General features: G+C 39.0%; 1 protein-coding gene across 2 annotated transcripts in view; it reads left to right on the forward strand.

Annotated features, from left to right (window-relative positions):
* The window catches only part of GEN1 (GEN1 Holliday junction 5' flap endonuclease), a 30,163-nt gene extending 2,877 nt beyond the window's left edge, over window positions 1-27,286 (forward strand). The window contains exons 2-14 of one of the 2 annotated variants that reach the window (XM_054021515.1): window positions 3,447-3,653; window positions 5,456-5,642; window positions 7,246-7,422; window positions 11,683-11,793; window positions 14,317-14,390; window positions 15,003-15,094; window positions 17,082-17,232; window positions 17,348-17,384; window positions 17,481-17,561; window positions 19,533-19,663; window positions 21,366-21,427; window positions 22,013-22,156; window positions 22,410-27,286. In XM_054021515.1, coding sequence (XP_053877490.1) covers window positions 3,493-3,653; window positions 5,456-5,642; window positions 7,246-7,422; window positions 11,683-11,793; window positions 14,317-14,390; window positions 15,003-15,094; window positions 17,082-17,232; window positions 17,348-17,384; window positions 17,481-17,561; window positions 19,533-19,663; window positions 21,366-21,427; window positions 22,013-22,156; window positions 22,410-23,857 — 2,856 coding nt within the window. In that variant the 5' untranslated portion in view covers window positions 3,447-3,492 and the 3' untranslated portion in view covers window positions 23,858-27,286. The remainder of the gene's footprint in view (window positions 1-3,446; window positions 3,654-5,455; window positions 5,643-7,245; window positions 7,423-11,682; window positions 11,794-14,316; window positions 14,391-15,002; window positions 15,095-17,081; window positions 17,233-17,347; window positions 17,385-17,480; window positions 17,562-19,532; window positions 19,664-21,365; window positions 21,428-22,012; window positions 22,157-22,409) is intronic. The other variant, XM_054021516.1, reaches the window with a different exon arrangement.
* The last annotated feature ends 558 nt before the right edge of the window (window positions 27,287-27,844 follow it).

Genomic DNA, 27,844 nt, shown 5'->3' on the forward strand with positions numbered 1-27,844 from the left:
TTGTTTTTTGTAATAACATCAACAATGTTTTAGGGTGATTTACAGACATACAGAAAAATAAGGTCCAGCTGTGAAGATTTTACCTTCTCTAAGATATAGAAGGTGGGATGGGAGATTTGGTATAACTAAGGCCCCTGAAATAAAATCTGTTCAGGTGGGTCTTTGCAAAGAGCCCCATTCTAGACAGTACAGCTTTCTGCAAGATGGATTAGCACCTAAATCATTTAAATGACAAAAATAAAAGAACCTCCAAAATGTATTATGGCATGTCTACCTACTTCAGCAACTAATATACTTTGTTTGAATCATGGAAAGGGAAAAATCACTTCCATAGTTATAAATTAATATTTTACTATGGTGTTGAGCAACATCAACTTATTTTTATTTTTCATTTTGTAAATTGCCTTCACCACATTTTTGTCTATATAGCTACTTCTGCATGTGTATGGAATTAAAAATACTTTTTGATGCATTTATCCTCCCTGTGCATTAATGTGCTATGTCATCATGGTACTAATAAACCAATTAACACAAAGGTTATAGGAAGCTATATAAGAAACATAGATTGATTTATAGGCAACAAATGGTAACATCAAAAGAGCTTTTTGCAAAGTGTTGTCTCGTTCACCTCCCAAAAAGCTGTAAGTCCCAGTTAGATGGTAAGAAGGTTAATTTCCCCCCTGCAGAATGTTCTATTCAAGGCTTTCTATCTTTTAAAGGTAACAATTGGAAATATTAAAGTATTACTGTGGCAAAAAAGAATACTTCTGTGTAGTTTTAAAGCATCTTTTATCTAAGTATAATACTGTTGAAGCTACTACTTAGCAAATGAGCATCTCTGAGGTCATGTCTACACAGCAACTAGACACCGCCACTGCCCTGTACCAGCCACTCGATCTTGGGCTGCAGGATTCTTTCATTACTCTGAAACTTTTCATTGCTGTGTAGACTTCTGGGCTTGGGCTGGAGTCTTGGTGCTAGGACCTTGCAAGGTCAGAGGATCCCAGAGCTTGGGTTCCAGCCCAAGCCCTGAAGTCTACACAGTAGTGAACAGCTCCACACCTCGGGTTGGTTGGCACAGGCCAGCCCCGGATGTCAGGGTAAACACAGCAACTAGAGTGGGGAAAATATCTCGGCTTCCCGTTTCTATTCTCTTGCCTGTGCTGTTCACATCAGTTTTCTTTACAGTGCAAGAGGTAGCCCAACATATAATTTTTATCTTTTTTTCCAGATTTGCACTCCGATAGGGCCACTTAATTTCTTACAATGCCTGTTCTGGTATACAAAACTTCAGAAGCATGGCCATGCCAATGTATTTGACTTCTATTACTAGATACTCTCCAAATGTCAGTAGGGCACAAAAATGGTTAATATGTCATCAGCTCTTTACCAGCCAATTAATTAACTTCTGGGATTTCCCAGCAATTAGAAGCTTGCTTAATTAAGTGCTTGTCTCCTGAAGTTCTCAAGTCCTTAGAGAAAGGAAACCTACATTGTTGCTAAGGGGGATAGTTTTCTTCCCAGATGCAATACTACAATTTATCAGGCATGAGCTTTTTCTCTTGATAATTTTTCAAACAGCTATATTTATATTGGCTTGCACTGCAAAGCAACTGGTCACCTTACCATTATGTTTATGAAAAGAAACAGCAGCCTTTGGGCTTCAAAACCCAGCAGAGAAACTCTTTGCTCAATAGCAAAAGTATCAATATCTAGTAATAAACTAAAGCAGAAATCTTTCAAAGGTCAAACAGGGTAATATTTCCAAGCTTGGATTCTTAAAGGTCGGAGTCTAATTAAGTGACCTGATTGGGGTGGGGGAAAAAGGTGCTTAACCACCCAGAGCTCTGAGTGATTTCCCCAGAAACCTGCTTCAGTTCAAAGGAAACTGTATGTGCTCTGCACTTCTGAAAATCAGGCGAGTTATTTGAGTGAATTAATACAGATTTAGGTGTTGCAAATTCCAAAGGCATGGATCATCTACTGGGAGAATGTAACCCTTGAAAACCAGTAGTAAGAAGTCCTTCAATTAGAACAACTTGTAATTCATGCAATGAGAGCAAGAGAAATGACTGATCAATTAGCTGAATCCCAGGGCTTTATACTCCTATGTTAGTGTTGCATTAACACTGTTTCTCTGATAACCCTTTCTGTGAAAGCCACATGCTCAAGAGGCCACTAGATGGCAGCATTCCTCATTCTCCATGGTTGTCTTCCTGTTTGATACAAAATGTTGACCTACAGGGTCACGATTTGCTCTCGAGTAGTGCAAAACTCTTTAAGCTCAATCATTTTTCTTAATGTGACAATGTGACCTGACTACTGTGTCATTTCTTTGAGAGATTTTCTTTATTTCAAAAGTAAAATAGACATGCATAAACCATTAACAAAAGTGATTTAAAAAAAATTCTATTTAAGTCTATTTCATATTGAAATGTAGAGAAATAAGCATAAGGAAAATGTATTCCTTCTTCTCCCAGGAGGAATAGATTGGCATTGAGGTGAAGAAATGAACTCTAGCAAACAAGCAGGGTATAGGCAAAAGGCTGATATTTTAAGAGTGGCAAGGGATGAAAGTGAGAACAGCACTGGAAAGGAAGGTCAGTCAAGGCTGAAGGGGAGAGGAGTGAGCAAGGGGATGGGAAAGAGGAGGAGAAAACAGGAAGAAAAGGAAATCTGATAACAGGAAGGAATGAGGGAGGGGTTCAGGAAAGGGAGAATTTCCTGAGGTCTCTTCCAACCCTGATATTCTATGATTCTATGAATTGAGAGTTATAAGCAGAGAGAGAGTCAAAAGGAATGTACCCCACTTAATATACTGGGGTAGATCCTCAGCTGGTATAAATGATCATAGTTCCAATGTGGAGCTGTGATCATTTCCACCAGCTGAGGATCTGTCCCAGTGTCTTTCTGATTGCGGACAAAAAGCACTGTTTCCATAAAAGTAATTCTCAGATGTTAAACGGAAGTGGGAACTTCAAGAAGAAATAAAGGAGTATGAATTTCAAAGTCTCACCCTCACTTTTGGATAGAAAGACACAATGGAATGTATCCGTGCTCTTTTCTTGTAGTTGAACTGAAATATGTTTATTCATAGAAATCTGAATTTTCTGTGAGAAAGGATTGGGGCAGTAGATGTTCAGTTATTGTGGAAAGTGAGAAAGAGACACTTAAGGTGTAGATGAAAGTGATTTCTTAAACTAGACACTTTTACCACTCTGTTCAGACAGCACTGTAGCCTGTTTATAATAAAAGTTGTCCTACAAGCAGCTCATCCATTAAACAAGGGGGTCTGTAAACTTAAGTCTCTAAATATTTGGATTGCTTGATTGTGTCATTCACTTAGTCATTAACATTTATTTTTAGAAGTACTTAGAGCACTTACTGCCCCCCCCCCCCAATTGCCACATTCCATATTATTAGCTGTGAACTTTTGTTTTGATCAGTCTTTACAGCTGATAGCCTCATATTGGCAGGGCGGAATTCAGGACAATGGGAGTGACTAATCTATGGCAGATCTTGGAGCCTGTGAAAGAACATGTTCATCTGAGCAGTCTCAGTGGAAAAACCCTTGCTGTTGATTTAAGTCTATGGGTGTGTGAGGCACAGACTGTTAAAAAGATGATTGGAGTAGTCACCAAGCCTCATCTTAGGTACAGTATCTTTTTTTTTTTCTTCTTCTTCTTCTTCTTTTGGGTGGGTAACTGTAACCCGTGAGTGTTTGAATCTGTATGATATAGTTTGCTCATTTGGTGCTTTGCTCCCAGAGTTATGCCAAGGTACTTCCAAAATCCGTGGTAGTCCATATTACCATATAGTTTTAACCACTTACTCAGTGTGTGCCGATCATTCTGCATGAGCCATTATGAAGTGCCTTGAGGAGTATGTGCATATATGGTTGATGTGTCTGATGCTTGTTCAAAGAACAAACTAATCAAAGTGACTGTAACTCCAAAGTACTGACTTGTGCAAACAGGACTGAAAAGAGGACATGTGGAGCTATAGACAACTAGAATTTTACTATTAAAAGTGACCAGTGGCTTTTAGGTCTCTTAGATTTTGAGTACCCAGCTCAAGAGGCTTTGTGGATGATTTTCTGAAGTTGTAAGAATCCACAGCGCCAGTTGACTTCAACTGGAATTCTGGATGCACCACTTTTTCTGAAAGCATCTAAAATGTCTCATATTAGGGACCCAAAATAGCTGACCACTTTCAAAAATGCAGCCTTAGCCGATCAGCAATTAATTAAAAAATTGTCTGGCATGGGGGCACTGATTCAAATCTGTTAGTTACTAATCATGTTAGTAGTAACAGAAAGTTATTACTCTGATTGCAGTGGGGTGGAAATATCAGTCAGTTTTCTAATGGACATACCCACATCACACAGATCACCCTAACTGGCACCCTTTTAAGAACTTTCAGCAGAGTGACCAAAAGCTGAATGGATCTGGAGAATAAATTATTCCACCACTGTAGACAAGCTTTCATGGGGACAGGGTTAAAAGTACATTGCTAAGCCATTTTAGGGAAACTTACACTGAAACTGATTGTATTATATTTGTTCTATACATAAACAGGGTTTCAGCCTCCAGAAATGTCAGTTCATCTCCCCTCAGAAGTAGTATATTAACTAAAATATTTTTAAACAGTAGTCTTTCTAAATCAATCTAACACATGTGAATGTTTGTTCTACTGCTTTCAAATGTCGGCTCAATGGATTATGGCAAAAATGTATTGTCTTTGTACCTACTCAGTTTTACTGTAGTAGGAAAAATTGCAGTTATGAAAGATGCAACATTCTTTTTGCCCACAAGAAATATATAAATCAGTATGTTAAAAATAGTATTATATTTCTATTATATCTTGAGTTTTATACCACACTGATCACCATAACAGCTGAGGTATTCTCAACATTTTAACATTTGATTTAACAAGATGTCTGTTTCCCTCCTTCCAATTTCCCTTTATCATCAGTATGGAGGTAGGTCTGGGAGCAGATCTTGTTCATGAGCTGGTAAATTTCATGACCGTTTTGGAAGGCTGAACAAGAATATATTCCTATAATACAGAATTCATGAAAAGGTATTAAAGTTCTTCTGAGCAATAAGTCCACAGAAAAATGAACATCTTTCCTCTCTGTAGTTATATACCTGTACAAAGACTTGCAATACAAAATGCTATGAAATCTTTTCGGATATGTTTGTGTGTATTTTCCAAATGGCAGCTATAGAATCTTTTTGGGTGGATGGAGGAGCATTGGGTTAGGGCTATAATCCAATTGTCCTTAAGGTGTTTCTTTTGCTGTTTTTGTTCCTTGGTTTGAAACTGTGTATGTTTCATTATGAAGTTCTGACCAACATGAAATTTCCATTTAGGGTATATACATCAGTTGTCATGCGGCTTAATTTATAACTAAATTTTTCAGTGAAATTGTTTATTTACTTTGTTAATACAGGAATCTATTTTTTCGAATCTCTTCTTTAACCTCAATGGAGATCAAATTGGTGTTTGTGATGGAGGGGGATGCCCCAAAGCTGAAAGCAGAAACAATGAGTAAGAGGAATGAGCTCCGCTATGGGTCTTCAAAAAAACCTAGGGCTGCAAAAACAGGGAGATCCTATTTTAAATCCGTTTTAAAAGAGGTGAGTGATAGAGGAATTTCATTATTTGGGGTATTAGAGAATGGAGAGGGAAGAGAAAACGTTTAAAAAAAAAAAAGGGAAAGAATTTACAATAAATCTGACACACAGAAATGACTCCAGACAGATTTTTCAATGAGATTCTGCCCCCCAAAAATTTGCATCACTTTGAGATTGGATATTAGTCCTGTAACTTGCTGTATTAAGAGTTTATGAACCCCCTTTTTTTGTGAAGATCATATAAACTTCTTGGGGCAGTGTGTTCCCATATGTACTGTACAGCATTGAGCACAACGATGTCACTCAGTGCAGAATGATCATTTGAATTAGCACGTAAAAATTATTATGTACACTCTGGAGTCTACAAACTTAGGAGTCTCCCCTATCTATGCAAATTTCAATACACGTTTATTAAACTCCAAGGTATACATATTGACAATAAATCCTAAGTGAATATAGTGCCTGTTAATAGTTCTAGGTTGACAATGCTGGAGACTCTTCTGGAGCTAAGCACACAATAGGCATTACACAGGTAGTGTTAGTACAAGCTCTCTTCACCGTTCCTTGGATGCGCCTTAAACCTGACTTGCTCTGTTCCATTCCTTAATCTCTTTGCTGATGCTGGAAAGAAGGTGGACTATTGTCATGGTGATTTTTGGCATCAGGACACCCATCCATTTGAAAGTAGATTGAAATTCTAGTTGTTCTTCTAACAGCTGTTGCATGGCAAGTCTCTCTGGTGCTGGATTCAGACCAGTGATTTGAGATACAAGGCTCTGTATCTCATTACCAATCTCTCAAGCCATCTAATTCCTCATAAGCCTTTTTGTTTTCATATTTTTTATTACTTACCTAATAAATATATTGGTGTTGTATAGACCTGTTTATATGTTTCTAAAGCAGGGATTCTCAACCTTTTTCTTTCTGAACCTCCCCTCCCTCCTCTCAACATGCTATAAAAATTCCACGGCCTGTCTGTGCTACAACAACTGTTTTTCGGGCAAGCATTAGGGGGTAGCAAGCAGGGCAGCACGACACCCCAAGCACGACAGTCAGGCAGGCTTCGGTAGCATGCCTGCAGCGGTCTGCAGTCACATGGATTCGGCGGCGTTTCTGTGGGTGATCTGCCAGTCCCACATCTTCAGCGTACCCGCCGCCGAAACCGCAGGACTGGCGGACCTCCTGCAGGCACACCACCAAGGACCGCCTGACTGCCGTCCTCGCAGCGACCGGCAGGCCACCTCCCGCGGCTTGCCACCCCAGGCACGCGCTTGCTGCGCTGGTGCCTGGAGCCGCCCCTGCCTATCTGATACATAAAGTGTTTTGGCAATCAGTGTGTGTTTAGTACTGTGAAACTGAACATAGCCATGTCCCTACTCACTGTAAATTATAAGTTAGTTCAGTCGGGGAGCTAGTCTTTGTTTGCAATGCCACATGTATTGTAAAGTGACACATACAATGATAGTACTACATTGATGATAATAATAATGGCCACTGCAGACATACACATGAACCTGAGGACTATTTAGAAAAAAATAGTTAATTGTAAAAAGGGATAACTGAAGATTCAATCTCTGTCTTCTCTTGAATATTTTTGTTTTTTTAGTGCCTTGAAATGTTGGAGTGTTTAGGATTACCTTGGGTTCAAGCAGCTGGTGAAGCGGAGGCGATGTGTGCTTACCTGAATGCACATGGATATGTGGATGGCTGTATTACCAATGATGGAGATGCTTTCTTGTATGGAGCTCAAACAGTTTATAGGAATTTCACCATGAATGTAAAGGTAGTGTGTTAAGTTTTTTGGAGTCTTTTTTCCTTCAGACTACTTCACACTCATTATATTGCTTAAATGTGAAGCACGTAGTTAATTGTTCAAAATATTTATGGTATCTGTTAAGGCTTCTTCCTCACCACTCCCTTGGTTCTTGTCAGACAGACAGAAAGCAAAAGACCAGAGTCTGAAGTGCAAGCAATGTAATGTTTATTGGGATTAATCAAGCAAGCATATCCATAGCTCTGTACGCTGCAGAGCTTTTCTCCGTTTCTTTTTCCCACCTCCTCCTCCTTAGCAGGCTTAATTATATCTGTAGTACACACCCCTGGTCCCACCCCTTACAATTTATGGTCATGCTCCATTTTGGAGGATCATGAGTCTTGGGGGCTTTGGTACCGCCTTTCTGTGCCTCATCGGAAGGGTAGGGAGTGAGGTTGTGTTTTGGCCAGGGTCACCATTTCTTTCGCTTTTTAGTGTTTCTTATGCCGCCCCTCCTTGCCCCTCCCAACTGGTTGCTTGACCTTGCCTTGCGATAGGATATGAGGCAGTCGTATATATTAAACTCCCACCAAAACCTGCAACACTTTAACTCACTTACTTATCTTTTCTCATTGTGCTATTTTCTCTGGTTGTGGGCAAATGCAACACACGGTGTCTTATTTTTACTAACGTGTGAACAATCAAAAGTCAAACAGGCAACAAAACCCAAAATTTTATTCCAGGCAAATATACAGGCTAAGTACTATATTAACAACACTAACAGTATCATACTTTTGTCTTCCTGTATTTGGTCTTGCTTAAAATCTCTGCTTTTATAAAGCAGACTTGCTTTGCTTGATTCATTAGTGTTCAAGCACTGAATGAATAAGAAAAACAGCTGAGTTGAATAACAAACATGAAATTATCTGCTGTCTGTTTAGGTTTTCTATTACATAAATTCTTATGTGACCTAAAGCTGTAAATTTTCTACAGGACACAGCCCTGTAGTGACAGTTGTGTGCTTACAGAAGCAACAGGTCTATGGGGTTAAATAAATGCAAATTCCCTCATTTGCATCTTACATGCACATTAAAATGTGTAACACTGTCACACTTGATAATGACGATTGCTCCCCAAATCAGGCACTGTTGACACCATGTCTTGTATGTCTGAATAATAAGCTATAGTATGACCAGTCCAAAAATGAATGTATCCAATAAAACAGACCACCCTGATTAAAATTATAGATACATTAGGAATGTAGTTTGATACATTTGAGAAGGCAGAACAAATAACTCTCTTGTGCACTCTTCTGTAGTATGCAGAGAGATTTCTTTTATGCTAAGTCTAGGGCATCAAGCAAGTGCGGTAGCAAATGGAGTAAAAATTGAAGATTTAAATGTATCCTGGTGTAAGAAACTGTTGTTCAGCTAAAAAAAGTGCTTGTATCTTTGTGAGAACTAATGGAATGAAGAGGCAGAGCTGGGAGCACATAATGTTAAAAAAGAAAATGTTGTAGGGCAATTTGCTTGTGTTCATTTGGCTATACATTTGTACAGAGTAAACTAGAGTCCAGTTTTCAAAGTGGGATGTCTTAAATTAGGTGTTCAAATCAGCATTAAAATGGGTATTTACTTTAGTTGTCTAAATATCTGTCGAGGTGCCTAAAAAGTTTGAAAATTGGGTTATAAGTTTTTGTTTGTTTTTAAAGTTCAGATCCTTTGATAGAAGACAACTTCCTCCTGTTCATTCATCCTTTGCAGCTTCAGAGTGTTCTTTTGTCATTCTATAAGCCTAGGGTGTTGGTTAAATTTCTAATCCTTGATTGGTTTCAGAGTAGCAGCCGTGTTAGTCTGTATCCACAAAAAGAACAGGAATACTTGTGGCACCTTAGACACTAACAAATTTATTTGAGCATAAGTTTTCGTGGGCTACAGCCCACTTCATCAGATGCATGTAGTGGAAAATACAGTAGGAAGATATATATCTTTTCTCTCCTGCTGATAAAAGCTCACTTAACTGATCACTCTCATTATAGTGTGTATGGTAACACCCATTGTTTCATGTTCTCTCTGTGTGTATATGTATACACATATGTATACGCACACAGAGAACATGAAACAATGGGTGTTACCATACACACTGTAAGGAGAGTGATCAGTTAAGTGAGCTTTTATCAGCAAGAGAGAAAAAGAACTGTTTGTAGTGGTAATGAAAATGGCCCATTTCCAGCAATTGACAAGGAGATATGAGGAACTGTAAGGGGGGGGGGAGGGGAATAAGCATGGGGAAATAGTTTTCCTTTGTGTAATGGCCCATCCACTCCCAGTCTTTATTCAAGCCTAATTTAATGGTGTCCAATTTGCAAATTAATTCCAAATCAGCAGTTTCTCGTTGTCGTCTGTTTTTGAAGTTTTTTTGTTGTAATATTGCGACTTTTAGGTCTGTAATCGAGTGGCCAGGGAGACTGAAGTGTTCTCCAACTGGTTTTTGAATGTTATAATTCTTGACGTCTGATTTGTGTCCATTTATTCTTTTACGTAGAGACTGTCCGGTCTGGCCAATGTACGTGGCACAGGGGCATTGCTGGCACATGGTGGCATATATCACATTGGTAGATGTGCAGGTGAACGAGCCTCTGATAGTGTGGCTGATGTGATTAGGTCCTATGATGGTATCCCCTGAATAGCTATGTGGACACAGTTGGCAACAGGTTTTGTTGCAAGGATAGGTTCCTGGGTTAGTGTTTTTGTTATGTGATGTGTGGTTGCTGGTGAGTATTTGCTTCAGGTTTGGGGGCTGTCTGTAAGCAAGGACTGGCCTGTCTCCCAAGATCTGTGAGTGATGGATCGTCCTTCAGGATAGGTTGTAGATTCTTGATGATGCGCTGGAGAGGTTTTAGTTGGGGGCTGAAGGTGATGGCTAGTGGCGTTCTGTTACTTTCTTTGTTGGGCCTGTCCTGTAGTAGGTGACTTCTGGGTACTCTTCTGGCTCTGTCAATCTGTTTTTTCACTTCAGCAGGTGGGTATTGTAGTTGTAAGAACGCTTGATAGAGATCTTGAAGGTGTTTGTCTCTGTCTGAGGGGTTGGAGCAGATGCGATTGTATCTTAGAGCTTGGCTGTAGACAATGGATCGAGTGGTGTGGTCTGGATGAAAGCTGGAGGCATGTAGGTAAGTATAGCGGTCAGCAAGTTTCCGGTATAGGGTGATGTTTATGTGGCCATCGTTTATTAATACTGTAGTGTCCAGGAAGTGGATCTCTTGTGTGGACTGGTCCAGGCCGAGGTTGATGGTGGGGTGGAAATTGTTGAAATCATGATGGAATTCCTCAAGGGCTTCTTTTCCATGGTTCCAGATGATGAAGATGTCATCAATGTAGCGCAAGTAGAGTAGGGACGTTAGGGGACGAGAGCTGAGGAAGCGTTGTTCTAAGTCAGCCATAAAAATGTTGGCATACTGTGGGGCCATGCGGGTACCCATAGCAGTGCCGCTGATTTGAAGGTACACATTGTCCCCAAATGTGAAATAGTTATGGGTGAGGACAAAGTTACAAAGTTCAACCACCAGGTTTGCCTTGACATTATCGGGGATACTGTTCCTGATGGCTTGTAGTCTATCTTTGTGTGGGATATTGGTGTAGAGGGCTTCTACATCCATAGTGGCTAGGATGGTGTTTTCGGGAAGATCACTAATGGATTGTAGTTTCCTCAGGAAGTCAGTGGTGTCTTGAAGATAGCTAGGAGTGCTGGTAGCATAGGGCCTGAGGAGGGAGTCTATATAGCCAGACAATCCTGCTGTCAGTGTGCCAATGCCTGAGATGATGGGGCGTCCAGGATTTCCAGGTTTATGGATCTTGGGTAGCAGATAGAATACCCCTGCTCGGGGTTCTAGGGGTGTGTCTGTATGGATTTGCTCTTGTGCTTTTTCAGGCAGTTTCTTGAATAGCCCACGAAAGCTTATGCTCAAATAAATTTGTTAGTCTCTAAGGTGCCCCAAGTACTCCTGTTCTTTTTGCTAATCCTTGATTAATTATTTTACTTAAAAACAGTTACATTTGTATGTAGATTTTGAAAGCTGCAATTCTTAAAATCATGTGGTCAGTCTTCAATGCAAGATGATATTTATGTCAATCATACTTTGTGTAACAATGACAAATGGCTTGGTCTCTTCTATGCTAGCAGTTGTACAACAATAAGACAAATTGCTGTTAACTTGTCAGTCACAAATCAATTTCCTAGTCACCTGTGGTCCTGCCTACACTATTCCCAGCTGTAATATTTTTCTTGCAGGACCCACATGTTGACTGCTATACAATGTCCTCTATTAAGGAGAAACTACGTTGTGACAGAGAGTCTCTGATTGGGCTAGCAATTCTTCTTGGTTGTGATTATCTTCCTAAGGTGAGGAAACTAATTATTTACCATGTTCCTGTGACTTATTTTTTCTGAACATACAGTATCAATTAAGATTTGAGCATGTATAAAAACATATGAAATGCATGGTAGACTACAGACATCTAGCTGAGGAAAGTACCTTAACTCCTACCGTAAAGATATTTTCATAATATTTTGTAGTGAAAATTAATTTTTGCAACTCTGTGAGATAGGTGAGTATTATCATTTTACAAATAAGGAAGCTAAAACAAATTTAGATGGCATGTAATATATATGTGGAAGAGCTGGCATCGGCAACTAAGAGCCTATTAGAACTTTGAGCTCCCAGTCTCACACTTAGTCCATTAGATTATGCTTTCTGTCCACACTGTGGCTGTAACTGTGCTAGTAACAAGCGTGTTTGAAAATGGGGCAGTCTACAGTATGTTTATGGAAAGCACAGTTGTCAGAAAAATCCTTGTACACTCTGTTTGGAGAAATCAGTAATAACTGTTTCTAAATGTGATTGCTGGTAGACTGTTCTTGACCCACTTTGGATTTGACCAAAAAGCATGACTGTATGGAAATTGGGGAGTTAACCAGTTCTGCTGCAGGGCTTAAAGAAATGTTTAACAAATGCATTTGTCTGGTGTGACCAGGCACGCCTGATACAGCATGTCCTGACATTTAATTGGAAACTGCTGCTGTAATGCATACAGAGGAAGTTGAGAGGAAATAATAGTCTCGGTTTGTAAGTACTGATGCTCTTTACTAGAAAAAGATGAGCTGAAATGGAAGTTGCCAGTAAAGGTTGATGTGCATTATTCTTTGCAAACTATGGCAATGAGCACTTCATTATGAAGCTGTTCTGATGGTTAGTCTACCCCACTGTTCCTTCATTCCAAGTAAAGTGAAGCGATTCCAAATCCAGTTTACCAGTCTAAAACCTCATTTGTGTCTGTCACTTCCACTCAACCAAAAATGGCTCTTGAATTGTTCTATACCCTAGTCTCTCAAATATGCAAGATTATCCTTTGGAGAGCTGAAACTCTATTGCAGATTAGAATGTACTGAGTTACACAGCAGAGGCATATTATTCAAACAGAGATGTAACATGTCCTATAGTACCTGTCACAAAAGCTTTGAGTACCAGTACTGATACCCATATCAGTAAATACTTCTCAAGTGTAGAGTGTTTTAAAGGGACACTGTCAAACTTATTTTCAGAAACCAAGAACTTAAATATAATTTACTTTTTTGATGCGCTCTTTAAATAGTATGTTATCAAAATACTATAGAATAAATCAGTGAGATTTGTTCCCATATTGATGTTTGGAAGCTTGTTTTGCGTGGCTCCAAAAGAAATAATAAATAAACCTGGGTTTATCCCTCTTCCACTCTCCTGCTATCTCTTCAATTTGTGTTTGTTTTTCTGCTGCTTTTGCTGGTTTCCTGCTAAGGAAAAATATTATGAACTGCCCCAGAGCGGCATATGAGAGTGAATTTATCATCCTAATGTGAGACACAGGAGATGCCACAGGCAGTGAACAAATCAATTTAATTTAATTTGCACATATTCACTAATCCCACTTTAACAAAGTCATTGGGAATTTTGCCATTGACATCGAGGCTCAGGATTAATTCCAGAGCAAAGAAACTCAAACAGAGAGGTTCCCTCCCCTCCCCGTAATCTTCCTGCAATTCTGTTTAAAGGCAAGTGTTTCCGGTACTACTTTCTACTCTAGACCAAGCCTTAGGAATAACTTATAACAGAGATAAAATTTCCAGAAGAAAATTACTTTTGTTTTAAGTTGATGGTGTCTTTGTAAATCAGGTGTTTTAAACTTTTTTTGAATCACCCCACCTTAGCTCCTTTTTTAAAAAAAAGCTTGGAGCCCTTTCTTCCCAAAATAGTGAGAGGGGTACTGCCTCCTAGCCCTCAGTGTTTAGATGGCATCATTTGCTCAGATTAGGGGGACCAAGCACCACAGGCAGGGGCAGCTCTATGTACTTGTTTCAACTATCTTTCAATGGGAGTCTGGCTTGGATGTTTTCCCTAGGCTCTGCCCCTCCAATTGAGTACCCCAATTCCCAGTTGCTGTAGTTCAAGTTGACTCTTCTCATGCAGCTTTCTCACTGACTTTTAAATTTGTTCTTCAAGACCTCTGTTCTTCCTTTCTGTGCTATGTCTAATTGTGGACTTGATTCCATCTAGGATTCAGTTAAACAAAACATATTTCCCAGATGACCATGTCAACATAACGGTGACCCACTGTAGTTGCATTGGAGACGTACTACAATCTTATGACAACCCCATATTAATTTTTTGTGTAAACAGTAAGGATTTTAATTGTAATGAATTCACTCCAAGGTGCTTTCCACTCTGCAGAAGTAAGATGGCTAAATCCATATTATATATATAAAGGAAGAAGCATCTGAATTTTTTTAAATTCTTCATGGAATTAATTTTTTGTTATTACACCTAACAGATATCAATGTTTTACATTAGTTTAAACTTTAATATGTACCATGTTTCCCTCTCTCTAAAAGGGAGTGCCAGGAGTTGGAAAAGAACAAGCTTTAAAGTTAATTGAGACTTTGCGTGGTCAAAGTTTACTGCAGAGGTAAAGTTAAAGTTTGTCTTGTCTCCTGAAATATTTCAGTGTTTTAAATTGCCTTATTGAAAGGCAGTATTATGTTGCACTTTGAACCTGAGTCTATGCTACTCATGTTTTAATTTTTAAGGAAACAAAATATTAAATTTCTTACATGATGATCAGCTGTGTATTCAAACAATACATTCTTCCAGGCAAACTAATTTTTTAAAGTTAGTTATTGCTTAAAATTGTGCTAACTCATAGTCCCTATTCTGGCAGGCAGTAACACATGTATACATGTTTGCAGGATCAGAGGAGGTAGATCCTGATCCCAAGCCCACAAAAGTAATTTGGAAAGACTCTCATTGACTTTAAAGGGCTTTGGATCAGGACTTTAGATCCTAATGTTGTCTGGTATGACTATTGTCACAATGATTCTCAAAGCTAGACATCCCAACAATCCACAGTACATACTCAAAAGTACATTTACTGAAACAAATTGTGCAATGGAAAACGGAATAGTTTTAAGAGGATGAATTAGTTGGTATGATTTTTTTCCCCATATTTAACTTAAGTGGTAGAATTTGCATGAATAAGCTATGGGATTGCATTACGTTAACGTTTGTAATATAATTTTAGGTTTGATCAATGGAAAGGACAGCTTCAATGTGGTAATGCATCTGTTCTGACAGTTAACAAGATGACTCATTGTTCTGTGTGCCATCATCCAGGTCGGTATGAAAAGGGGTAGATTTTTGTTTTAATTTGATGTACATTTTATTTGCTCCCCCCACCAGCGCCCCTGGGTAATGAGGCTGCCCATTCTGGAGCCTTATAAGTACAGTAACTCCTCGCTTAACGTTGTAGTTATGTTCCTGAAAAATGCGACTTTAAGCGAAACGATGTTAAGCGAATCCAATTTCCCCATAAGAATTATTGTAATGAGGGGGGGTTAGATTCCAGGGAAATTTTTTTCACCAGACCAAAAACTATATATTATATAGATATATACACAGTATACGTTTTAAACAAACAATTAAATACTGTTCACTGCTATGATGATTGTGAAGCTTGGTTGAGATGGTGAAGTTAGAGGGTGGAAGAAGGAGGTATATTTCCAGGGAATGTCTTGCTGCTAAATGATGAACTAGCACTCGGCTGAGCCCTCAAGGGTTAACACATTGTTGTTAATGTAGCCTCTCACACAAGGCAGCACGAACACGAGGGAGGGGAGACAGCATAGCAGACAGAGACAGACACACACCTTGTGTGTGGGAGAGAGAAAGACGTACACTGCCCCTTTAAGTAAGCTGACCCACTCTTATGTGCATTGTCTTTTTAAGTGGATCAGGAAATTGAGACAGCAGCCGCTGCCCCAAGCTCTCTCTGTCTCCCTCCCTCCCTGTCCCCACTCTGTTCTATATGGAGAAGGGGTAAGTGGGGTGCAGGAGCGGGGGGGGGGAGAGACACCCTGATATTAGCCCGCTCCTTCCCCCCCCACTCCCTGCACAGCAAGCAGGAGTCTCTGAGAGCAGCTCCAAGGCAGAGGGCAGGAGCAGCACATGGCAGTGGGGGAAGGGACAGCTGAACTGTCGATTGATAGCTGGGCGGCTGCAGCACAGGGAACTTAGGGGAGCAGGGAGCTGATAGGGGGGCTGCCGGTCCACCCTGGTTCCAAGCCCCCACCAGCTAGCTGCAATGAGCTGCTCTTCTTGCAAGCAGTGGACAAAGCAGGCGGCTGCCAAACGATGTTAGAAGAGAGCATTACATAACTTTAAACGAGTATGTTCCCTAATTGATCAGCAACGTAACAACAAAACCAACGTTAACCGGGACGACTTTAAGTGAGGAGTTACTGTATAATGCCTTTTGAAAAAGGATAATGCCCTTTAAAATATTTTAAATGACTTGCATTAAAAATTGCTTTTATGCAGGTCTCAACTTCTGGATTATCTTTCTTTAAAAAATATAAAAGGTCTCTCTTGAGGATTGGTGATGGAGTAGGACTTTTTTTTTTTTTTTTTTTTTTTTAAACCTGCAGGCCACTGGTACAAGCGTGGGCCATGTTGGAGGCGTGCAGAAGATGTTACTATTGAATTGCTGTTAGGTGGTATAGGTCTAGTTTGGACAGGTGTATACATCACAAACTGCCGTCATAGTTGGCACCTTTTTGGCAGTGTCAATAAAGAGAGCGAAGACTGAACTGACATTGAGTCTGAACTACTCAGTCATTCATGTTGGCGGGCCCTCCATTGACACGATTGAGATATATTAGCAGAGAACATTTGCATTGCTATTCTTACTGTGTCTGGATTTTATTTTTAAAGTGGCATTCAGTCTCGAGGGCCATCTATCTGGCACCTTCAGTTCAAACCCAATGCTGCTTACAGGAAGAAATTTGGTGGGGGGAGGGGGATGGAGAGGGAGGAAGAGAGAGAGAGAGAAAGTCATTCATTCCACAGTTTTGTCACGGTGTCAAATATGCATGATATTTGTGGGTCTTTAGAGATATAATTTTCCAGAATAACATTCTGCAACATTCAAACTAACAAGAAAAATCTGATTTTTATTGTAATTGTTACTCAGTATTGCTAGTGTGCTTAGCTCTGTATACAGCAGCTTTTGGTGATATACCCACATATACTCAACTTTATGAAACACTCTTGTGTAGTTTGGGAAACATGGTTCATCTCATTCTCTTTCTTCCTTTTTCTGTAGGTTCTTGTAAGGACCATGAGCTCAGTGGATGTAAACTGTGTGGAAGTGTTATGTACTGTGAACCACATGACTATCAATACTGCTGCCCTTGTGAGTGGCATTGTTCAGAGCGAGTGAAACAGACAAATGCAGTGGAGGACAATATCAGAAAGTAGGAATGTCTTCAAAATGAACTGCTCCTCATTCTTTCAGGTGCAGGGTGAGCATGCAAGTCCTGCATCACACACATTTCTATCCTGTTCCTAATGTGTATGTTTTACTTGCAGAAAAGCTAGAGGTTGTGAGGGCTTTCCATTTTCTGAGGTAACTAAAAAGTCTGCTAAAGGTTCATTTTGAATCACTGAATTGGATTTTCAGCTAACTTTCTTCTCAATGTCCTCTCTTTTGCTTTATTTCAAGGTTATCGAAGAATTTCTTGTAAACAAAAACAAACTCGTCAGGATAATGGAGTGCCAGAGGCCAAATTTATTGTCCTTTCAGGTACAGAATGATACATAGAGAATCCAGCTCTTTGACATGTTGCATTTGTTAGTATGCAATGCACTTGAGAATATTAACATTAATTAGTAACTTTTATCAGTGGGAAGAATGTAAGAACCTTGCAACAACTTTAATATACATGTTTGTTTGGAAATCTGAAATTAAGGCCTTAGAATAGGTGTAGAAGGGGACAATGTAGTGAGAGAAACTGGAAAACAGGGTCACTCACAACTACTGCAGCATTAGCTAGATATGAAGTTCCTTTTCACATCCTGTCCTGAACTGTTGAGTTGTTATGGCAGCTAGCCCTCACTTACCAGTTCTGAATTGCCACCTACCAAATTTGGAGGCTTTTCTGGGAAGGTCCATCATCCCAAAAATTCAAAGATCTGCCCTGGCATGCTCCCTAGAGGTTATATGAGTGGATGTAGATTTTATCAGCCTAGTGCGTGAGAGAGAGAGATACTTATGTATCATTAACACTTTTTAAAGTACAATGGGTGAAATCCTCATCTGGTGTAAATCAGCCTGGCACAATTGACTTCAGCGAAACTAGTATGATTTATAGTAGCTACGGATCTGGCCCACTAATAGATAGTTCCATAGTGGGTGAGCAGGATGTAGCTTTCTGCCTAGTGGGAAAGGAGGAGGAGGATCCATTACACAAGAAAATAATGGGGGGAGGGGAATAGCTGAAAATAACAACCCTATAAAGAGAAGGAAAGTGTGCAAGGGAGAGAGGGCAGAGAACACATGAGAGAGACTGGACAAAATAAAAAAGAATTTGGTGGCAACTGTCATGGGTTGGTAAAAAGGACACAAGGTAATGTCCATTTCCTAATCTGTAGCAAAGGGAGCTCCATCATAAAAATAAATTTAAAAAATTGTGAACCGCTGTTCTCGTCTTTCAAGAACTTTATTTCAATATTGACGTTATATTGTTCTTCTGAGCATTAGTGCTATAAATGATGCCTTCGTTGTGCTGTTGAACTAGGCTGGCTACCAATAGCCTACCAGTAAGAACTCTGCATTTATACATTTAATCAAACCCTAAGATGTGGTTTAGTTGTACTCTATCAATACAAAAGGAAACATAATTGAAATGTACACACAAAATTGTATTTAATCGACACAGTTGAAGAGGTCACCTTACATTAGAACAGCTTTGTCTAGAAGTCTGTAGATAACATTTGAGACTGATATTTACAATGCAAAAATTGGTGATGCCCTTTAGTGCTAATCACAGAAAAAGGCCAGCCCTTTATGCCTTGAGTGAGTGATTATGTTCTTGTGCCCAGTATAGAATTCTCCCGGGTTTATTGTGCTGGATGACTTCAGTGTCCATTGGAACAATGACTCTTCTAGATTGATTTACAGATTACCCAACAACATAATTGTGGAACCTTACCAAGTGGATTCTTGCGACATAACAGAGAACTATCTATCTGAATTTTTTGGGGGGGGATGATGTACAGAAGTTGGAAACTATACCCTTCTTGGTTAGGTCATCTCCAAGGCTAACATTAAGGCTCACCTTTCCTGGCAGGGCAGAAGATCTGTTTTGATGTTCCACCTTCTGAGACTGTTTACATGAATGGTGTATAGACAATGGACCACTAATGAGTACTCTGGTGGAAGGTGATAAAAATCTGTGGGTGTGCATGCATGGGAGAGATACGGTATCAGAATCTGATGGGGAAAATGTTTAGCTTTCAATGTGGCCTTCCCATTCCTCCTGCTGCTATTACAACTGCTCCCTTAACTCTCAGTTGAGCAGGCTGCTATATCTATCCTGTTATGGCTGTCCATTATTCTGCCATCTTGCATTGAGAGGTCATTAGTGTCTTACCATAAGGTGGGTATTAAACCGATGTATAAAACATAATACATATTTAAAGTGTTCATTGAGGTAACTGTTAAGGAAACTGTAACAACAAAATAAGAAGGTATTAAGGTTGCATTTCTTAACAGAGACTTGCTTTTGAGAAGATGGAATGGACCAAACACTATGCTTGCAAGAAACTGTTGTCACTGTTGACACGCTATGACATGATCAAAAGAAAGTCTGGTCAGACAGATACAGAGCAACTGCAGGCAATACGGTAATGTAATTTGTGAAGTTTTTGAATTCACTCCATGTTTCTGTTTACTTCTGTCACTGGAGAAAATCTTATTACTTACTAAAGTAAAATTTACTTCCCCCTTTTGCCTCATCCTTGAGCTATGCGCTGCCTTTCGAAAAAGGTAAAAGCTTAAATTAGTGCTGCATTTCTGTCATTGTGGCTACACAAAAATAAAGTGTAAAGTAAAATGTGTACAAAAGTTTCTTTTAATGCTAGTTTATAGGGCATGATTCTTCACACCCTCACGTTTAGCCATAGTCTCATCAACTTCAATGGGACTATACATGAGATAAGCACTATGGGCATGAGTCTTTGCTCATTGAAGTCCATGCACGATCAGGCCTGTTGTCTATAAATCTTAGTCAGTGACAGTTTGCAGCTGGGGAGCTGAAGTTCTTGTCATACCTACTGGCTTTCCTCTTGTTATGGCTAAGAGTGAATGGTCTTGCTGTTGAATTCTACTATACTTTCTTGTCAAGACGGAATATCATTATTTTCTAACCCTGTTAAATTTTCAGTTCAGTATTACCATCAAATTCTATTACCAATTCAGCAAAACAGGGGGTGCAGAGAGGCTGTGCACTGCTTAGATGATATACCCACACACATTGCCAGTATGTACCTGTGACAATCTCATCACTAATCTTGCACCCTCATGGATAACCAAAGACATCCGATTACCCTCTCCTTTCCTGCTTGGGTGCAAAGCCACCACTGAACAGAGTTATGCCTATTACATAGCATAGTAATTTCTCCTTCTGCTTCTGTGTAGTACATTCAGTTTCCATATATGCAGGATTAGTGCCTAAAACCTGTTTTAGCACACATTTACACATTTTACTTTATTGTGAGTAGTTCCATTGAGTTCAGTGGGACTGCTCACAGATGTGCAATAGCACAAGTGGTAAGGTGAGTTTTTGCAGGATCAATGGTTATTCAGAATTCTGTTCCAAAGGAATATTGAAAGCAGGGACCAAGTGGTTTATAGGAGTGTTAGTAGAATGTGGAACCTTTTAACCTCTAAGTTGCTGGTTCAAATCCACTGCCAATAGCAAAATTAAGTTATCATCTGATGGCTGTTCAGTTGTAACTGTCAATGTAACAAAAAAACATCAGCAGCATGCGCACACACACATAACAACACCTAACTAAACTGCACAATGGAGATAAAATGAATATTTCCCCCCAAGCAATATCTCTCTGGCTCAAAACTCTCCAGTCTGAGCAAAGAGACAAAAGGAGTGAATGAATAGAGATGCAACTACTGTGTCAGGTTGTCCCCATGCTAGGGTTTAGGGCCATAGGCAGGGCAGTCTGAGGAAGTTTTTCAGTATCACTGCCTTTGTATCTCTTGTGAGAAGGGGACTTCACTCTCCAGTGATGCTCATCTGGTACCTTTTTTATGACCTTTACGTTCACTAATGGTCTGTTTAAATGTTCAAAGTCAAGAACTGAAGTTTATTATTTACCTACACCAAAGAAAAAGTTACAAATCTTAAAAGCAAATCTTTCTGATTTTTAGAATCTGTACTAAATCTACTGATAGAGGAATAGGATTTTTTTCCCTCTGATTAATTTGCATAGATTACAAAATTAAAATTTTGCAATAGGTTTGTGATTTTTCACATTTCTTGCTTTAGCAAAATCATTTAGCGATACCATGTCTGCTTTTGTTTCACAGGATAGTCAGGACACGTGTTAAAAATGGAATTCCTTGTTTTGAAATTGAATGGCAAAAACCAGGTTGGTGCGATCTTATACACACATGGGTTATTCTGTAATGTAACTAAAAACAGTGGACAAAAATCCCCTTTAAAGGAAGTGGGTAGCCATCAATATGCACAAGTGACCTGTAGTACAGATTGGACAACTGTTCTATGAACATATGCAGAAAACACACACTTTTAAAATCAAATGGATTGAAAATGCAAACAATGAACCCTTGCGGGGGGGTTTTCTGTGGCAGTCTTTAGGCGTATCAGATCAGCACTTGGTGCACACTTGAAGGTGGCCAAAGATGTCCCTTATACTGGCTTGGGACTACGACAGCACATTGGACTCCAGTTTTATTCCTCCTTGGCCCCAGCATATTACCTATACTATGGTGGTACTACTTTACATGAAAAAATCCCCCATGATTGGGGAATCTCAGCCTGTGATAGACTGGTGCAAAGGGGCCTTAGCATGACCAGGGTCTGACTTCTAATCTGCTACTGACCTTTATATTTGAAAATTGCAGTTAAGGACAAGGGAACTGCATAGTTCTTGCTTTGGTCCTTTCCCTTCCTCCATGCCCTCAGCCCTAATATGCCTTTGTTAATTTTCTAGAGCATTATGTTACAGCAGATGATCAGCCCACAGAGTCCTTTGTGGTTACAGTAGAGGAAGAAGCTTTGTTTCAGGCTGCCTATCCTGACATCGTTGGCTTCTATAAAGTGGAAAAGTTGGAAGTTTTGGAAAGGAAACAGAAAAGTAAGTTTGAAAGCTGACCAATGCTTAGCACTCTGTGGGCACTGCCATAACACAGATAATAAAGATATTTTCAGGACTGCATCAGCTCTTCCATAGCTGTTCATACATCATTTACAGTGGAAGATTAAGATCCCATTTCCTTCTCTCCTTCCCATCTCCTGCTCTTTTTCATCTGCTAGCACTATATGGTTAATTTTTGTTTTTTACTTTGACACAAAGAAACACCTATTATGTATGCTCTTTGTTTTTTCAGGTAAGAAAAATAAACCAAAAGAAAAAGAACGCTCAAATATCGATGGTAAAGTTGCTGATCTTCTGTCTCTGATGAATTTGCAGTCTACATGTGAAAGCTTTCCTGAGCAGGATTCCAAGTCAGATTTTAAAACTCTTCCTGATAATCAAATGCAGGAGAAAAGTATCTCCAAATCTAATGATTCCCTTTTAGCTGCAGATTTTTCCACTGTAATTGTTCAGTTACAAAACCCAGTATCTACCCTTCCTCTAACTGCTTCACCCAACACTCAATATCAGAGTGCTTTAGATAACTCTTTTACTTCACCAGCACAGTTTACTCAACTCCCTGAGGCATCATCCTCTTATGTTTCCTCTATGATAGCTGATCTACAATTGAGTGGCATTGATTGGGAAGGAACCTCGTTTAGCATTTCACCAGCACATGTTGATTCTGCCTGTTCAGTGTCTGAGCTTGGTGCATCTAATAATTGTATAAGCCAACCATGTACACTTCAGCACAAAACAAGGGAAAACACAGAATATTCTGGTGCTACACAATCTGATGAAGATTCTTGCATCAGTGCAGGGTATTTGGTTTCAACCCCTACTGATCTGGTAGGACAGCTTCAGAAGTTGCCTTTAAGAGAACGAATATTTCTGAAGACGTCTGTGCAGAAAGATACTGCACTGTCTCTAAACATAGTGCAACCGAAACCTTTACAATTGTTGAAACAAATTAAAGAAACATCAATTCCTGAGACTATTTCCACTTATCCTTCAATTCAATTGCGTGACACCACAAAGGAAATCAAAATGTTATCAGAAAAATATTTGAAGATCTCTGGTGTACAAAATTACCAGGAACAGTACAAAAAACCTGGAAACTTGGTACAAATGGAGCAAAAACACCCCAAACAAAGCTGTTTGAAGTCTGTTGGTTTGAGCAGTCAAGCAACAAAGCCTTTGAACTCCAAAAGTGAATCACTGAAGTTAGCAAAGGCCACAGACAACTGTCACATTAGAAAATTCTGTACTGAAGCTACTTGGAAAACTTTCATTAAAAAGAGTGTGTGCCATGACAGACATTCTTCTAGTGAGGACAGTGATGATGGGAATATGACGGATAAAAATCAGACTTACAGAATTAAACAGCAGAGACAACCAAATCCAGCTCAGATGAAGGAAAACACCACCAAGGAGAGGGGTAACAGAGGATCAAATCTTTCAACTAAATGGAGAGAGAAAGAGGCAAATTTAAAAATAACTAGCACTAATTTGTCAATGGAAGTATCTCCAAAACCTGCCTCGGTAGTGGAAGCTAACAGTTTCCCAAGCCCAATACTATCATTTAAAAGATTAGACTCCTGTTCTTCTCTGCAGCAAAGCAAAAATGATGACTGTGATGTATGGGTAGATAGTCCCCTGCCTCTGTCTGAAAGGCTCAAACTAAGACTCAAAAGCAATTAGTACTTCATTAAAAATACATTACATTAAACAGTTAACTTGGTGTCTAATACTCCTACATAGGTCCTTTCCTCATATTCATAGCATTGGTGTATGCAAGTTCAAGAGACACTATTGCTAAGTTGACATAGTCATAATTAATAGAAAGCATTGTGAAGTCCTGCTTACTTGGTACTGAAGTTTGAAATGTAAACATTGTCAAAATTGTGCAGTCCCTGGAGTACAACTGTCATGCCCTGAAATCCGTTTGACTGTATAGTGTTTTCTTGCCTTAAGCACCATAGCCATGGACATACTATACAACATTGCTATTTTATTCCAAAGGAGGTAAGGTTTATGTAATGAAGCATTAGCCTTTCAGCTTGTAAAGGTAGACTCATAATATAGTTACAATGTGCTATGCTGCTATCAGGTGTTCTCAGCAAGACAAACTGATACAGCTTTTGTGTAACTGAAATTCCCCATTGTGCTCCACTCTCTTGATGGGGTGTTAACTTTAAAACAGGCTTACAAATACTTGTTTACTTGTTTATTTTTTAAATAAATGAACAGATAAATTCAGCAGTTGAGCTTGTCCAGTGTAGCTGAATTTGTCTGACATGTCCTATAATGAACTGTTAGAACAGATGCCTAGTCCAGAAAAGTATTAATAACCACTTGAATCAGTGCCAGCTGAGTGGACTCAAAGTGAGTATTTTAGGTGCATTCTAGTTCTGTAATTGCTATCTCTACATTTTTATTTAAATGTAATTGTATTAAATTAATGTTTGTAGCTGGTGGCATTTTTTTGCTACAGAACAAGAAGAATGAAATCTCTGCAAGTTTTGACTTGCCTTTAGGTAATAGCAGAGAAGAGGTTAAATTATAGGAAACCTAAAATTAAATTTGCTATTGCAACTTCATTTACCAGCATCACATATTTTAAATAATTGTTTGTAAAAGGAGCCTTGAAATTAGACTTAAAACAAAAAAGTAACACAATAGATCCCACCCATTAATGCAGAGATACAGTTCACTGGGACTTCATATCCCAAACTACATTCTATTTCCCACAGTTCACCACTGAGTTCCCCATTGGCTATAGGTCAGGGGTTCTCAAACTGGAGGTGGTGACCCCTCAGGGAGTCATGAGATGGTTATGTGGGGGTCACGAGCTGTCAGCCCATGGGTGGGCCTGGCAATGGATGGGGCTGATAGGCCTCAGCCCCTGTTATTTTAAATTATTAAATTAACACACACACACACACACACATTTTTAATTTCTGGGAGGGGGGGATCATAGAGGCTTGCAGTGTGAAGGGGATCACAATACTAAATGTTTGAGAATCGCTGCGGTAGGTGAAATTATGCATGACTTCATCATAGCTAGCAGCCAATGAAGAAGACTTTTTGATCAAGAAGCAAGAATGTCAGGTTTACAGAATTTGTAGAAATTAGAGAAAAGGAGAACCTATGATCTCAACTAATCAATACCCTTCCCTCTTGCAGGATAGTTCTCTTCCGTATGTTTCCCAGGAAAGGAGAGAAATGGCTCCTTTACAGTAACTTTCCATGAGTAGTTCTTCTGTAAAATGGGGGAAATAGTATTTTCTTACCTCACAAGTGTTTGTGAAGGTAAAATTATTTAAGTAGTGTGAGGTGTTTAGATACTACAGTAATAAGTACATAAAATAGAGCAGAAAAGAGAAACATTTCAATAGAAAACTCAAGATCCATACCTTTTTAGGAGGGTCAAGCCTTTTTGGTCCAGCCAGGTGGCAAGAGAGATTGATTAAAACTACTTCTGAAAATAATAGCATTTATTCTCATTACATAAAGGAATGAAGCAATAGAATCATTAGTATACATATGAAAAGGTGATCATGAAATGCTTCATGAGTTTTATTATGTAGTTACTAGAAAATGTGAGTAGGGATCAGTGGTTGACTAGATCAGGACTACTACATTTTGAGAGACGAATGCTGTAAGTAACTTACAGAATTGTCTGTGTGGTTGTCTGTCTTCTTTTTACATGGTTATGATTTTATCTTTTGAAGGTATTAATTGTTTCTAAAACTGCACATTGATTTTGGAGACTGAATGTTGGAAGATGATGTCTGTCTGTATGTAGATTGTAATGGATTTTTTACCTTTAGTCCTTTTGGTATGATGTCCATCTGCTTGCATTCATCTTCCTTTCCAAATGCAAGCAGATGGACATCATACCAAAAGGACTAAAGGTAAAAAATGTTGGAAGAAGAACTGTACTTTCTTTACCTAGGAAAAACAAGAAAGATGCAGCTCCTACTCTTTTGCTTTGATGGAATAAGATTTGGAATTTTTAAGCATTTAAAACAAGTATTCTCTCCATTTTGTGACAATTTTCCTATTTTTCCCTTTTGGAATATGGGGCCTGATGATTATTAGACATTAGAAGTGTTCTCCAAGGATGTTCCACTGCAGTCATGAATTTTGCTTGGCCTATGTAACTGCATAGATGGATGATATCTTGTAAGTATTTTGTCAGGATTCTGATTTGAACCCACTCTTCCTTGGATGATGGAGGTCAGATATGTAAAGTATATCTATTAAAGATTCCGGCACTGCAGAGAATCAGTGTATTCTTGGAATCCCTGTAAGAGCCACATTCAGTCCCACAACTCAGGTCCAGGTATGTGCAAAAGACAGGAAATATATAATTTCTAATGCCTGATTCATCTCTACCTTTCATGAGCTTTACACCTGTGTAACTCCATTATCAGGAGCAACTTTGGTGAAGGCAGGTTTCAGAGTAGCAGCCGTGTTAGTCTGTATCTGCAAAAAGAAGAACAGGAGTACTTGTGGCACCTTAGAGACTAACAAATTTATTAGAGCATAAGCTTTCGTGGACTACAGCCCACTTCTTCGGATGCATCCGAAAGAAAGCTTATGCTCTAATAAATTTGTTAGTCTCTAAGGTGCCACAAGTACTCCTGTTCTTCTTTTTTTGGTGAAGACATACACCAATGGGAGAGGAAAATAGTCCTATGATAGTTCAGCTCACCCTTGCATTGAGTTGGTACAGACTATATAGCCTTGTGCTGGTGAATCTGTTAAGTAAAGCCTGAGACATCTTTCCAATGAAGAAACTCACCTATGTTAGAAATGTTACTTTTCTGTTTTGTTATCTTCCATTAAATATGCTGAATCTAATTAGGAGACTGTTAGGCCAGTAAACCTTATGTCCTATACTGAATAACGATTGTGGTAGTGCTAGACTTCTAAATGGACATCTAGACATACAATAATATGTAAGAACATTTTCCATCTAATTGTACCATTTGTATTGAAGACCAAAATACGTGTTTACCTTTATTATGCTTGTTATATCTGAATTTTGTTCAAAAAGTTCTTTACTTACAAAGTGTTGTGGCTAAAAGTAATTAAGTGTTTGAAAATGTAATTAATTATATATTGAAAAATATAATTTGTACCAAAACAATCTCGTAATGATTTTAACTTAATGCGTCTCTTTTTTTCTATTAAACTAATAGGTTTTTGATTAATTTCTGTGGAAAATGTAAGTGTTAAACTAGCAAAGAGAAGTTTACACTCTCTGTTGTACAGTGAGACTTGCAAGAGGGGAAAAAATCAGAGGATTATAAAGTTTAAACAGCTGTGTTTAATAGTTCATGCTACAAAATTGTTCTCATGTTTGCATTTGCTTGCTCACTGTCTGGCCCAGTGACTCTCTTTAGTTATTTATCCATAGTGGCACTGCTTCAACGGAAAAGACTGAGGAAGCCCCACATCAGAATACCTCTTAGCTAGATTTGGCAGAATCTGATTTTATTTTATTTTTATTTATTTTGTAAATTTGACAGATAATAGTTTATTTTAACCTTTTTTTCCTGATAGGCTTGTTCTGGGTGGGCCCCACACATAAGTTAGGTGTGTGAACACCTATCTTCCCCAGTTTGTGAATCGCTCGGGGGCTTAGGCAGGAGATGGGTGTCCAGATGCCTAGAGTGA

Source organism: Malaclemys terrapin, chromosome 3 (assembly GCF_027887155.1).
Source record: "Malaclemys terrapin pileata isolate rMalTer1 chromosome 3, rMalTer1.hap1, whole genome shotgun sequence".
Taxonomy (NCBI): Eukaryota; Metazoa; Chordata; order Testudines; family Emydidae; genus Malaclemys; species Malaclemys terrapin.